The sequence below is a fragment of the Nestor notabilis genome, unplaced genomic scaffold (genome assembly GCF_000696875.1).
Source record: "Nestor notabilis isolate BGI_N333 unplaced genomic scaffold, ASM69687v1 scaffold147, whole genome shotgun sequence".
Classification (NCBI taxonomy): Eukaryota; Metazoa; Chordata; class Aves; order Psittaciformes; family Psittacidae; genus Nestor; species Nestor notabilis.
Genome location: NW_009936769.1, coordinates 29,282 through 44,694, shown reverse-complemented (window position 1 = coordinate 44,694; position 15,413 = coordinate 29,282). Strand labels below are relative to the sequence as shown.

The window sequence follows — 15,413 nt, the reverse complement described above, 5'->3', positions numbered from 1 at the left end:
GTACATTAAAAGAATTATTAAGACCATCTGTGTAGGACTTTTCTCTCTGCTCTACTGGCTGACAAGTGATTTTTTTCCCCTTCTCTTCTCAAATGGCATTTCCATCCTGTATTTTCCCCTTCTTTCTTGTTTGCCAGCTCCCCCCAAGCTATTTTCTGTTCAGGAGCATGGGATCATTCACCACCAGGAAGGACAGTGTTGCATTTTTGCTATGAACATGACTTCTTGGGCTTGTCCTCTTTTAACACACATTTTAAAGGACTTCCAGCCATTCTATGATAATATATTATAAGACAACCATGGTTTCATCAAATCTAGAAGCTCTTGAAGGACATATGGTCTTTAAGTCTATGTACTTACTGTCCTGAAAGCTCGTTAACCTGGGGACAGGGACTAGTTGGATGCCATCAAACAGAAACTGAGCCTATACACATTATGTAGGTGCTGGTTCATGTTATGTAGGTATTCTGGTTCAACAGCTGTTCGATTTAGTTTGGTTTTTGTTGGTCTGGTTTTCCTGTTGCTGTGTTGGGTTTTTTTCTCTCCCCTAACCCAATGGCAGCTCTGACATCATCTCTGACCTGGGAAAAGAGGTGAGAAGCTAACTGCTTTTGAAAGTCCAGCATCTGGGGACTTTGGTAACCAGAAGCCCTGAGACTGAGAAGCAGCAGGATACAGGAATGTCTCTTATCAACATTAAGACAGAAAACTCTTCATGAATCCCCAATTTTGTAGCTGTTCAAGTAAATATTTGCCATATGCAGATGTTCAAGAGTAGTGTAGCAGCATGTTACGTAGTGGTTTTGTATAAACACATAAATATCACTTAACCCAGGGGGCAGAACCTGTAAGTGCATTGAGCTGAGTGTTATCTGACAGTATGGAAATCAAAACAGGGCTGGTTCATGCTTTTCAAGCCTTATGTGTACTCAAACACTTCTCCAGGCTGAATCATCTTTTCTTTTTAAATACACTAATGACATTATAGGTCATAAATCTACCTGCATCCCACTTCTACATATTCTAACCACAAAGAAGCTGGCAAATTTTTTTTCCCCATTTTTGAAAAAAATCTCTGGAAGAAGAGATTCACTTCTACATTATGGCATTTCTAACAGGCATGCAGGTGGAAATGGACATTGGACATCCATCTTTGCCTGCTGGAGTACTGGAATGCTATCAGAAATTGCTCTCCTCTTCAGTAACATGACACAGACTCTGTAAATGTGCAGCGGTTTTGTGTACGTGGAAGCAAAAACCCCTGAGTGAACAGTATTATTTGTACTGCTTTACAGAAAGTTTAAGCTTTCTCCAAGAAATTCTGGTCATCTCCTCAGATAATATAAACATCAAATCCATTTGCACTCCAGATAATAAACTGTGAGTGACTATTCTTCTCCCAGAACACAGGTTCTGAGCCATTTTAGGATAGTTTATTGCTTTCAATGAAACTGCACCACTTCCACTTATCCAAGCACATGTCCCACAGTCCAGAGAGCATATTTACATAGGCAGTAAAGTGATAGGCTTTTCACAGATTGTTCATATTTACAGTAGAGAAGAAAGATTTTTCTCTCAGACACCTTTCAGACACATCACAGCAGATTTCAGGGAAAAATCACTGTAGGTACATAGGCGTTGGCAGCTGAACGAAAGCTTTGCTGCCACCAAGAGCGAGAAAGAGTAGAGCAGTGGGTGGCATCATCCTATTAATAACCTGTATTCCCTTTCAAACATTTTAGCATAATCTTTTGATTATTCATGGTCAGCAAAATACTGAAGCACACTCAAGGAAAGCACCATGAAGGTGCTGCTTTTTGAGTTGCATGGAGCTAATACACAGACTCATTTCCCCCTGCAGCTGATTCTCCCCACTTTTTTTTCCCCCCTTGGTTTTCTACATCCATGCCAGCGTCAATCTTGTTTTGCACTGGGTTCAGGAACAATTTTGTTGCCAGGTGCTGCTCTCTGAGAACATTCCTTTTTTATATCCCACAGGCCCTGCACTAGCTCTCACACCTGCTCTGCTCTCTCAGGGGAGACTTTACCATGAGTTTCCAGCAGCATAAATTACTCCCCAACCTGCAGAAAAATTTCCACTGCCAAACCTACAGCAACAGGAAATGTATAGCCTGTTGCAAGCCAGGAACTTCTCCAGAGAGTTAAAACATCAAACATAAATAGTTAGCTGGTTTGCCAAAATCCAGTGATACTAAATCCTTGAATGGTTTAATCTTCTATGAGATAATGTACATCCAGTAAAAGACTGCCCCTACGGAATATCTGGTGACCTCCTGTTGAAAAAAAGACTTAATTAAAAACTATTTTGCCTTGGATTCCTAAGGTAATTGAGATGGTTAAAGAAGTTTTACAGCCATGTCCACAGAACACACTTCCTCCAAGCTCCAGAGGCTGAGTCATCACTAAAATACAGCTGTCTTACGACATTGATGTGCTCTATGTTATGCCTGTCTCCAGAAAACTGATCAGCTGAGTCTGAACACTGCTGGCTCCATGGGGAGTTCACCTCCCTGCTCACTGGGGGAAAAAACTGCCACATCATAGCTGCAGGAAAGGAGGAAAATAATGAAAGTCTGGCAAAGAAAAAAAGGAAATCTAACACAAGCTAACTCTTAAAGAGAGATTAGAGATGTGATTACCTCCTTCTCTTTCTCCCCTGAACCTCCTGAAATTCTATCCTTCAATAAAGCCCAGTAGAAGTTAATAGTCATGAATTATCTCTCCATATTGTTTAAGTCATTCCAGCAAGATTGTTCTCACAGGACTATTTCTTCATGCAGCACACAACCCCCAGAGGATCTAGGCACAGACTGTTTTTACTTTTCACCAGAGCCCCACAGGTTTCTGCACATGCTTTATTTTGCTCCAGAAAAGTAGAAATTAAAAATATTTCACAGAAAAATTGTTCTAAGATTGGTGTTAAAAGGATGGGTCTGGAACAATCCTACCTTTTCGTGGCCAGCCTGTGTTATTCTAGGGATGTCAAAAAGCTGTCCCGTGTAGTACTGCACCCCACTGAAGAGAATGACAGCAATAGAGTCTCCTTCCTTCTCAATTACAGCAAGGATATCTTCAATCCTCAGGGTCTCCTCTCCCTAAAACAAAGTTAAAGCACACATTTTATATTAACTCTGGCAGCAATGAAACTGTCATTCCTTACTTCATAATCTATATTTTACCATGACCCATGCTGCTTGCATAAGGAGATCAAAAGCAAAGCCTTAGCATCATAATGGTATACAAAGGTAATTCTACGAAGCATATGAAGTAGCCTGTAAGTAAGCTACCTCAAAAACAAAAAAAAAAAAAATCGTTAGGAAACATATTTTGAAAGTGCCAGTTAAAACCTAGAAGTCTATTAGCTTCGTATTCTAGCATGTTTCATATTCCTTAATATTTTAGACAGTTTTAATTTACAGTGAAAAAAGTCCTGGTAAAAAGTAGCCTACATAATGATTTTTATGTGGCAGCTGAAGTTTGTGACATCCGCAAGACTTGAAAGTTGTCTATCAGTTTCACTCAGTTTCAGTATCACTTTTCTGATAAACTTTGTATCCCACAGGAAGCTATTATAAACCTGCCGTATTTGTATTTCAAAAACAATAAGTCTCACATTATCAAAAGTACAAAAATCGCCAACCACGGAGTCATTAAATATAGAGGAATAAAAAAAAAAAAAAATAAAAAAAAAATAAAAGGCACTTCATTCTTGATCTTTTTAGGAAAATTACTGCCCCATTCTCCTCCTACCTTCCTAGCAAGGAATAATGTAAAACATAGCACCACCTAGGGATCAATTAGGCAGTGAAACTCTTGAATTAAATTAGACTTGTTACTGAAAAGAGCTTGGGCAAAATTGTTGAATTGAAAGTAGCTGTTATTATCTCCACAATCTTTCAGATCTATCGAGCATTCAGGAGCAGGCTCTTTACTCACAAGATGACTCAGATTTCGGAAGCAAAAGGTCACTATCAGTTTATAGTGAGGTGGCAAAGTTCTCAATACTAAAAAGAAAAGGAATGCAGTCTTTCAAATTAATCTGAATAATGCATTACTCAAAGCAGACCTTTCCCTTAGCCTATGCTGATACACAGTGTTTTTCATGTTATGGCAATCTTTTACCTTTGGGCATTAAAAGGACATGAGCGTTTCTCAATTAGCTACTATATTTTCAGTTGTCTCAGGATGCCATCAGTTTTTGCCAAAAGAAAAATAAGGTAAAATAATTTTTTTTTTGTTTAAGGAAAAGTAACTAGTTGAATCAGACAATTAGAAAATGTGTTTTAATACCAAAAAATATATACAGAAAGAGACTACATGATTCATAAATTTTACCTAAAATTATTGGTAGAAACAAAGTATAACTGCCACAGGCTGATACTAGAATATTTGAGAATATATGACTACTCTCATATGAAACATGCTTCCGCCCTTAGCAGCAGCAAGCAGAACTGATGTATTTCTCACCAACCTCCCGTGGCTGCACCATGAGCATGCATTTCTCCACATCAAGTCCATGAAGTTGAAGTTGAGACTCAACAGCATACTGAAAGAGATTTCCATGCAAAGCATGTTAGTGCAAATACATGATAAAAGAACTAAAAGGAAAATGGACAAACACTTCAGAACTTCAGAAAAAGGATTCAGATGCCTTGCCTTTCACTAAGATTAACACTTGAAAGCCTAATCCAACTCCACTGAAAGCTTCATAGCTGTGGTTTGAAAAAGATCAGAATTCGATTCACATCATCAGACAAGGATAAAGTCAAAAACTAAATCCTACAGCATAATTTCAGAATGAGGGTGGAAATATGGTGGAGGATGTGCTTTACCAGATGCTAGCAAGTAAAGCCTGAATGCATAACAGCCAAGGAGAAGACTGATCTCCTCTCCAGGGGTCCTGGGTAGCTACTTGGCTTGGTAGCAGGTGTTACATCCCAGGTTGTCACGCATGCACTGCTCTCAACGCAAATGAGGTTTGGCCAGCACTACGTACATACTGTCCCACACTGTCCTCATGTCTTCGATTTGCTGCATAGCTAGGAGGAAATAAAAGCTCTAAATTCCCAAGCTACCTTGAAAATATTATCCACTGATTTTATCAATAAATAATTGTTCTGGAGATCACATTAAAATCAATGAATAATGGTATAAAATAGCTCAAAATTACATGACAGGAACTGAAGTGACAGTAGTTGCACAGGTTATTACTGAAGTGCCATGGAAATTTAAGAAAATGGATTCCAAATGTACAAATGTGCCTGGAACAAACGTGGGATTAATATGAACATTACTTAGAATGAAGGTAATTTGAGGTTTATACATCTGTGCCACCATCTTCATTACAAATAAACCTGTTAGTAGCTTGAGTCATTTTTATCACACCTTAGAGATCAAATTTGTTATGAATTTCCATAGGTTTATGATGTTGATGATAAAATAGCAGTGGGCCACAAAACCAAAGATTAATTTGCTCTAAGCTGTGGTGCACAGGTTATTGTCTCCTATTTTATAGAAGAAAAATTATGTTTGAACTAGTAATCTAAAGTGCTAAGAACAAACATTTCCATTTCTGTCTGGGGATATGTAAGTGTTAATGTTCTGAGTTAGTATTGATTTGGCTTCATAAAGTAAAACAGCAACAAGAATTAATAAAACATTTACAACTTCAATTGATTTAGGCCAGTAGTTTGTTCAATGTCTTTAAAAAGACTAATAAATCAATGTACCCATTCAATTTTTTCCTCTTGTAACATATTTTATTTGAACAAAAGGAATAAAGCTATGATCTGTAAAATATGCTGAGCTCAAAATCTCCTGACAGATTTTTTTATTGTAATGTTACTTGGACAAGATGAGCTAATAAATATTCAAATCAGGCTACTGATATTCTTTAGAAAAATATGATTAATAATACAAATATAGTGAAATATTAATTTCTTACATGGTCAGAGGGAAATGCTCTGGCTTCTAGAAGAATTTTATAGCGTCTTGGAGTAGGCTTAAAGAAAGATAGCTGTTAAAAATTAAAAAAAAAAATAGTTGAAATGTATCTAAAATGTATCTAAACAGAGATAAGAGAGACGATCCCAGCATGTAAATTAATAAAGAATCGTTTACTTTCATGCAGGCTACAGAGAATTCCTCAGAAGTTACAAATATTTCTTTGTCCATATAACATTTATCAAAGTAGGAAAGCACTGCATTTCACATATCCATCACAACAGCCACAGAAATCCAGCAGTGAAAACTTGCATTTATAAGAATTGATGGCAAAGCATTGACTGCATCCGCAGAAGCTGGGATTTCACTCAACTCCATCCCACAAGCAAAACCCGCAGTTGAAGAGTAGCAAACAATGCAAAGGACTTGGATTTCCAGTCCTCCTCTAAAGCATTAGTTATCAAACCACCCCATCCTCTGAAACAAGACTGACCAAAGGATTAAGCCTTCTGCAAAGACCTCATCTCAGTGAATGTTTTTTCCATCTCAGTCCCTCACATGGATGCAAGCTGAGATTGTCACCATGCTGAGAGGACTAGGAGAAGACTTACAAGCCCTCCTGTTCATGCTAGCAGTGGTTACACAGCTCAGCACAGGCTTTGTACTCAAGCTGTCTGGCATGAGTCTGTCTGCATTACACTAATTCAGGGCAGAGTAGCCAGGTAAATTGGCCTGGTACTGCTTGGTACTTGTCCTGCTTCAGGGTTCTTAATTTAACAAAGGTCAGAGACATGTTACAAAGGAGCGTATCCCAGTGATAAATATTTTTGCGTGAACCACACAAAATGAAGCTACATGTCTTCACTAAGTTGAATCAAATCTTCGTAAATACTAGAGAACTGGAGACAGGCTGCCTGTAGACACAGAGACACCTGTGCATAAGGAAGCTACACTTATGGCCACTATGTTATAAAATCAAACCCACATGTTAGGCATATATAAACCAGCATAACTCAAAATGCCATTACATGTGTGTAAGTGCATTTTAAGCTTGACTAATACTACAGTTTTGTCTTGCTCACACTTGAGCTTTTGTTTCTTAAACTGAAATTCAGTATGATAATCAAATTTGATATGTTATTTGTAAAATTTCTTAAATAACAACATCTCCTGTCTAAGCATGACATGCAACACATGAGAGAACAACCCAGACTTCCCCTACAGAGTACTTGACAATACTTTTCTGTCCAGCTTTTCTGCTTAATATTAAGTGGAGCCAGGTCTTGCACAAGCCAAAACATCATTCAGGATACAACTCCCAAGGCTTAAGAAAAGTTAGGCTATCATCCAGTGCTGTCTTTGTGAGGTCCTCAGGAAACATTTTGCTTACATGCACAAGGAAAGTAAAAAAGAATACTTGCCAACATGACATGAAATATACATCTCAAAGACATACCATCTGGAGGTGCAAGTTAACAGTTAGCCCATTCATTAAGGCTACTTCCTGTCTTTTGGCCCCTGAAATAATAAAAAGAAAAAAAATGGTTGGGGGTTTTCTTTATAATGTCAGAGAAATCTAGTACAGTGTTGAGAAAGCAAATGTTTTCAGTCAATATCTATGTAAAGACTGGAAAGTAAACAAATGTTTAAGGTGTCATCACAGTAAAGTAAAAAAAATTCTTGTATGACTCACTAGACAACACTAGCAGGAAAATTATTTTTTTTCAGGTCAGCCACAGAAAACAAGCAACAATGATGTGTTTCCATTTCCCAGCAAACCACTAGAGGATTTATTACCATTAATACCTCAGACAAAAATCAGGTCAGAAAACTATATAAAGCAAGACTTGCAGACTTATTTATTGTCATAAGTTTATATGTAAAAGAAAGTCAGAAATATTGAGACAATCACCTATTCTAACTGGTTACGGTAATGTCAAGCTAAATCTCATACCTAATTAAAAAAATAAAGCAAAATTTGCCTATTGAACATAACAGACCATTATTACTGTAACAACTTAGCAAGAAGCTATACCCCCATACCTCCAAGGAAGCTAATAACAGATGACTTTTTGGCTACAGCTAATCACAGGCATAGCTAATGGAGTAACAACTAATTGTTACTACAAAGTATTTAGTAACAAATTCTCAGGCCCTTATCAACCGCTGGTGAAAGATTTTAGGTAGAACAATGACTGCATGTTAGGCAGGGTGCCACTGAGAAATGGAGAAAATCAATTCCTCTTTCCTTCTGTTTTGCCTGATATCTGTTGTTGAAAAGCAGTAATTCACCCTTGACACAAATTAGTGCTCTGAGAATCTTTTTCAGATGGAAAATGGGCTCATGCACCTTGCCCTACTTATTGCCCCAGAGGTGGAGTTCAAAGGTGGAAAGAGGTTGCAGACAAGAGGATGAAGACAAGTGTAAGCAGGTGGGGAGGGCAGCAGCCACCCTTGAGGAAAGGAAAACATGATGTTGGGGTAAAAAGGGTAAGGGGAGCCACAAGAAATGGAAAGGCAAATCCTGGGTTTCTCCTGTCCCTGCCTTAGAAGGCACACAAGGTCCCAGTCAGCACGGAGGAAAGGCAGTAAGAGCACCAAGACACTCCCACCATATTGCAGAGCTTAGGTTCATGGAGCTATTACTTGCCAGCCTAGAAAAAAGGCATAACCATGGGTTGAACTCATTACAAGCAAATATAGCTAAAGAATGTGAAAATCTATAATCAAGAAGAGTTTATTCATAAGTCCTTCCCAAGAAGGCCTCAGCTTCTGCCACCACAGGAAAAACTGAGAATGATTCTGGCTAAGGTATTCAAGGGCTTTTTTCATGCTGCTGAAATCTCCAAGTATTTGACAGAAAAATTTCTCAATAGCTGTTAGTGATTCCAGAAGACCTGTCCAGGGGATGAGTCAGGAAGAAAAAGCGCTGTCATGAATAAGTTCCCTCCTTCAGACAGCAGGAACATCATCAGGTTTGTGGGAAGAAGTATAGGCAAACTTAGTTCTTCATAGGAAAAAATAAGTTCTTTTCCCCATTTAAACTCCTCTCCTTTGCTTTCTTTTTTTCCCTCTGACAGCATTGCATCTGCAGGCTCCGTGCTGCTCGAAGAAGTCACCTTGTGGCTGTTCTATTGCAGATAGAGAAGACAGCTAGAGAGAGTGATTGAAACTCAAAATAGTATTATTTGCAGTCTTAATATTTCTATGGAACTCTTGAGGCTGAAAAAAAGGATAGCATCAAGAAATGGTTCTTATTTCTCCCTCTGCTCCTTCCATGAAATCTGTGGCTTTCATGGCAAATTCTGCACAAGCAATCCCATGCCTGCTGTACTGTTTCTGTATAAAACGAATGCTTAATCTGTAAATCACTTTTAGCTACATGCTACCATCCCAAATTAAATATGACACTACATTTGTCATGTAAATCTTGGTCTTTCATAAATTATATATTTATTAAAAGTTTTCCGTTATTGAATTTCATGCCCACAAAACAAACCTCATCCGTGTCACTGGAAAACTGTTATCCTTTATAACCTGCACTGCATATCAGAAAAAAACCTTTCTATGATCCAATTAACCTATTACAATATTCAAAGACACAGCACACAGGAGACAAAATTATGTTTGCTTTCTTTATTTCCTAACCGTTTATAGTATCTCCAAGCCAGGCTAAAACCTGCATGTTCTGCTTGATAAATTTCCTCTTTAATAAAAGGAAGCAGCATTTGCAAAGTACAACTTCAGAGACAATTATGATTGTGTTAGGCAGACACTACCATCCTTCTCTCTGGCTGCAGCAGGAGCCTGAACCCCACCAGAGTAAGTAAAAAACATTTTGTAAAATGATTGTAAAAAGGCTAAGGGCCCCAATTCGGAAAACATTTTGGTTATTGCAAATAAACTATATCACTCAAAGTCACTACAAATCTGCCTAGCATTCAGTCTTCCCTCAACAGAGACCTGCTTGAGCTCATTGTACAGCAGCAGCCATACAGTTAATTTTGTTCCATCAGAAGGTGATCCTGCCAAGGTTGTAATGTTTTAATAAAGTCTGGTAGGAGAAGCTGAGATTACTGTCACCGTGTTAGCTACTCGGTGTGAGCACACAAAAAAAGCTTTGGCTTCCACTGACCTTGACTCTGCATTTCACAATGTATTTACAACTGTAACTTTAACTGAACAACAAAATATGACTGCACTTAATAAGCAATGTGTTTTAGCATTATAAACCATTAAATGAACAAAGATATTTTACAGTCTTTAGTCCATTCCTGAATAAATCCCACCAAATAATTTTTACTTTCTACTACAAGTACTTAGAGTGAGAAATGACAATTTTTACTCCTCCTCCATAACATACTAAATATTGAATAAAAAAAAAGGGTAAAATTCTCTTTATGTTCTTACATTAAATTCACTAAAAAGGGAAATTCAGAAGTCATTCAACTTATACATACTCAGTATTATACCTTGGGTGAAAAGAGTATTTAATCATAAATACCACATTGGAAGAAAGTATTTTTATATAACATTTTTCCTGCATTTCTTCTCTTAGCCTTTTCACTATTTCCTACAATTTGAAAATTCAGAATTTATTACAATGCATCCATTATTTGGGAAATACTAATTCATTTGCTTTCTAAGAATCACTCATCTAGCTCCTGAAAAAAAGCTGAGAATATTATGTAAATAGAACCTTGCTGGCATGCAAATGTGAGGTCTAGATTTAAGTCCAAACCACATTTTATAGTTCAATGAAACAAAGCCCCAAAAATCCTGGAGAATAAAATCCAAACCAATAATGTTGACACACCCTTTACTTTTCAGGAAAGTAATAAGACTATGAAACATTTCCCAGTAAAGAATTTTAAAAGCAAAATTAGGTTAATGGTACGGTGACCTCAGTCATAATTTTTATAAAAATCTTTAAAACATTCATTTAAAATAAACAAAATTATAGTAAGGTCAGTGTAGTCTGGCCATTGTGATTTTAAAAAAAAAAAGCACCAATGTCAGACAGAGTTTGGAAAAGAAAGGAAAAATAAGGAGACTGACAAGCAATTCGATGAAGTTCAAGCAAAGCTCTCATTTCCTTCTCCTTACACCCAGAATATGCATATATGCCTTTTAGTTAAACAAATATTATAATAAACACTGAGCTGGCATCCTCCACAAGACAGATGGCTAAGGGAAAAAAAGGCCCAGCCTGACTCTCTGCTTTCTGCAGTGACTCTTAACCCAAAGCTAAGGCTAAACCAACCCCGGCACCTGCAGGATGACAGTGCTTATCCTGCCCTGACATCCTGTGTGGAGTTCATGGGGTCCACATTTTGCAAACAGAACAGAGGCAAACATTCACAGAAGGTGTTGAAGAGAAGGATGATAACTCAGGTACTTCAAGCTGCCCTTTGGGTTATCTTGGCTCTCTCTCCCGGTTATGTGAAGAGCACCGATGGTCTCATCTTGTTATTTTACTAATTAATGTGCTTGAAAGTATGTAGTGTTAATGTGACTACTTTCCCATTCTCTTAAGACATAAGAGAAATTCTCATACCTCCATTTAATTAAATTCAAGGTTTCAAATTCAAAAGGCCTTACTATGCACCAGGCTAGTTGCATGACAAGTCATATTTCCCCACCTACCCACAGCTTACCAGTTATACTCTACCAGAACAAGAACATCTACTTGACAGGGAAGATTGGTTAAACTAGAGAAATCCCTAAATCACCTGCATTCAGCATTTCAACACCTTCTATCCTTTTATATTCTCACATTTTTATGTTCCGTGATAGTTAATGGATGAGAGTACTGAGCATGCCCTTGAATGTAATGAAAGCAAGAAAAGTGTCCTGGTTTTGGCTGGGATAGAGATAATTTTCTTCCTAGTAGTTGGTACAGTCTGCCAAGCACACTGACATTTTAGTTGGTGCTGAGTAGATCTTACCCTAATCAAGGACTTTTCAGTGTCCCATACTGTGACAGTGAGGAGGAGCACAAGAAGTTCGAAGGAAGCACAGCCAGGACACCTGACCCAAACCAGCCAAAGGGGTATTCCATACCACAGTATGTCATACTCGGTAAAGAAACAAGGGAGTTGGCCAGGAGCTGCCAATCACCACTCAGAGACAGGCTAAGCATCAGCCAGTGAGTGGTGAGTAATTGTTTTTTGCATCACTTGTCTGTCTTAGGTTTTAATACTCTCTTTTTATTGTCTCTCTTTTTATCACTATTTTTTATTTTATTTCAATTATTAAACTGATCTTAACCAAAAGGTTTTACCTTTTTCTGATTCTTCTCCCATTTCACTGGGAGGCGGGGTGAGCAAGCAGCTGAACCATGACAAAGAGTAATTTCTTAACCTCCTGAGCAATTCCAGGTACTACAGTAGTAGCTTCCAAATTCAGAACAACCAATCTTCATTTCGGTTTTTATTTCATTCTGCAGATGGAATTGCTCAGCATTATCTAGTGATGCCTGGTAGAGCCATGCTCATATTTGTGACATCTTAGTGCTGACATTATGGATAGACCAACTACAACAATATTTTCTTATATTTGTTCTGCTCCAACAATAACGTCCCATATTTTAGCTATTTGGAAATTTCATGAAGAAGTCAGGAAGTGACTTTATTTATAAATATATAAAGTTGTCCTGAAACTTTCCTTAACATCTCTGTTGCCAGTTGTACAGACTCCATTTGCTTCTCTTGAAGGAGAAAAGCCGTAACTTCATCATTAAACATTTGCCTATAGTTGGAAAAGAAATTATGAGACAATATCCAGTAGGTCAACTTAATGGTAATATTTTTCCTTAGTGATGGCACAAATGAATACATGATAATTCAGTTCTGACAGTCAGTATAGACAGTTGCCTTCAACAGCTAAATTGAAATACTGGCCAAATCTCACTAAAATCTACTAACCTAACCTTGACAAACACTCTAAGTGTTGGGGAGAAAAAGAGCCTGAGAGACACCCTGCCAAGATCATTTCTCTTCCCCATTCTGTCAGCAACAGCTCTGAAGGAAATTCCAGTGAAAGATTATTTCAGCAAGTACACACAGGTTAGAATAAGAGGTGACAGAAGAAATTTGCATTCAGACTCACACAACTGCTTTCATGGTTGGTGAACTCACCAGAAGTCTCCAGGGCTCCTTCTCAATCTCTAGAATAACCAGAAGCATTTACTGACCAGGTCCCGCGGCACTGCAGACTCCTCAAGAAGTACAGCAGGGTAATGAGAACTTACAAATAGCAGGTCCTGCCCCAATTATCTGCTTCATTGACATAAGCAGTTCTCAAATATGAGGCTGGATTTAGTGGTGGGGAAAGGAGGAAAAGCAGAGATTATCCAGATATAAATCATTTTCCAAAGGGGAAAGTTCATTGATTTATTTTTAGGAGAGCGACTGAGAATCTGTAGTGCCAAGTGCCCTTGAAGAGGGCTTCATGTGTTAGACCAAGTGGTTTATGATGCTCCAAAAACCCCTTTCCTGCAATTAGTTTCATGATATGCACTCATATATTATCACAAACATTCGTCTCGTAAACTGCTTGCAGTCTTAAAGTGTTATTCCGTGCACAAGGCACTCAGGAAACTACTTTAAAACAATAGAATGCAAGGAACTAAATTCTGGTTACAGAGTTTCAGGACTTTTAGTCTGAAAAGAACCCAAATTGGTTTCCTTTTCCAGAGAAAGATTTTTTCCTGCAGTTCACACCTACCAACCAGTTCAGCCATCAGGTCCAGGATGCACTCGTCTGCCAAAGCCCAAGGGCGCTCACCATTGAAATGGCCATGAACACCTCTGAAAAGGAAGAGGCAAATGATGAAAACATATGCTGTTCCATCTGGATCAGTCTTAAGAAACATACCTGATTTGGAGACCCCACATTTGGAGGAGGCAGAAGGAGGAGACTCACCTAAGCTGAGCACAGCATTTTTATCATGCCATTAAAGCTCACAGCAAATGCAATTAATTTGTTGATTTCTGACAGGTTTTCAGTTGCTTGAAAACTATTTTGGCCCCAAAAATTCCACTAGAAATCACTCAAAATTAAAGATAACTTTTTCACAAGCCCCCTTGAAGTGGCTGTGTGAGTACAAGACAACTTCACGAACAGGCATACCAGGAGGGACATGGTGGTGCCCAGTGCAGGATGGCACCCTGCTAACCCCAGCTCATATAAACCACACAGAGCAAAGATCACACTGCAGAGTTACTCCACCTGCATTTCTATCTGAACATTGTATCATGCAGAGAATGGTAGGCTGGAATACTGCCTTACTCCAGATGGAAGTATTTCTTGTCAGAAACAATTTCTGTCCTCCTGAATCTCCTGTCTGAACTCACCCTTCTGCATAAACCAGCAGGTACTTAATGTATATGCAGGGAAGTACCTGCCCAAACAGAGCTGCTTGCTAATTCTTACTGCTTATCTTCTCCCTGACAAATTGTTCTAGATCTAAATGTGCATAAAGCTTTTGGGTTTGACAGAGAATGTTTAAAAAATTCATTCTGCAAACTGTTCCTGTCTACAGTGAATCACACAGTCACCTTAAACCTGAATGCATCATACTCCAAAATGACAGATATGTACATGTGGTTCTGGATTAAGCGCTCTGAACTAATTTTTGCTTCAAATGTGACAGAGAAGTAAACTTCTAAGATAGCCATCATGCATATATAAATAGAAATTTGTAAAGATTCTTGAATGTGCAGAATGTAGCATACAGATTTAAATGCAAATGAAGGCAGATTGAGAAAAGTAATAATGTTGCTAATCCAGGGGAACATTGCTCTAGGCTTCCATCTCACACTGGATGATTTTCATATTTGCTGAGCACCACAGGATACTAGTAGAGTCAGAAATACCAGGCCGCATGCAGTTGAGGCAAACCAAGTATAAAGCAGTTTCAAAACAAGGACAAAATGAGTAGGAAACTGGGTAGATGGGTGGAGAGCAAATAAGAAACTCTAAAAGCTAAACAAATGAAAAAAAAAAAACAAACCAACAAAAAAACCCCAATCAAACAAGTAATAAACCTTTTAAAGAACAGGCCCACAATGTTCACTCAAAATCATGACAGGACATCTGGCAGATTAAGACATGAGAAAGGATGGTGTATGAGACACTACCAGCTAGTCCCCCACATTTAAAATATTGGGTTTCCCTACCCACCTTGTACTTTCCCTTCCCAGATAGAATTTCATTTTTCCTCCCTCACAAATTACCTGAATCCTTTATAGTCAGACCGTTTCTGATTGGCTTGGGTATAATTCACACCTCCTAGGGATATTTCCAAAAGAACCACATTCCTAGTCCTAAATAGAGGAACTGCTGTAAAAAGCACAATTTATATTAACCATTTCATACCTATTATCCTTGCAAAATACCATTTACTTCTGGATTAGTTTAGGTCAACAGCTGAAGGAGGGTACAGG

At 38.2% G+C, this 15,413-nt stretch overlaps 1 protein-coding gene across 1 annotated transcript in view; it reads right to left on the bottom strand.

Moving 5' to 3' along the window:
* Positions 1–15,413, bottom strand: part of KYNU (kynureninase) — a 54,380-nt gene that overhangs the window by 27,925 nt on the left and 11,042 nt on the right. Inside the window, exons 3-7 of the mRNA XM_010018516.1 lie at positions 13,693–13,775; positions 7,421–7,482; positions 5,966–6,037; positions 4,493–4,567; positions 2,970–3,116 (exon numbers count right to left, since the gene is read on the bottom strand). Coding sequence (XP_010016818.1) covers positions 2,970–3,116; positions 4,493–4,567; positions 5,966–6,037; positions 7,421–7,482; positions 13,693–13,775 — 439 coding nt within the window. The remainder of the gene's footprint in view (positions 1–2,969; positions 3,117–4,492; positions 4,568–5,965; positions 6,038–7,420; positions 7,483–13,692; positions 13,776–15,413) is intronic.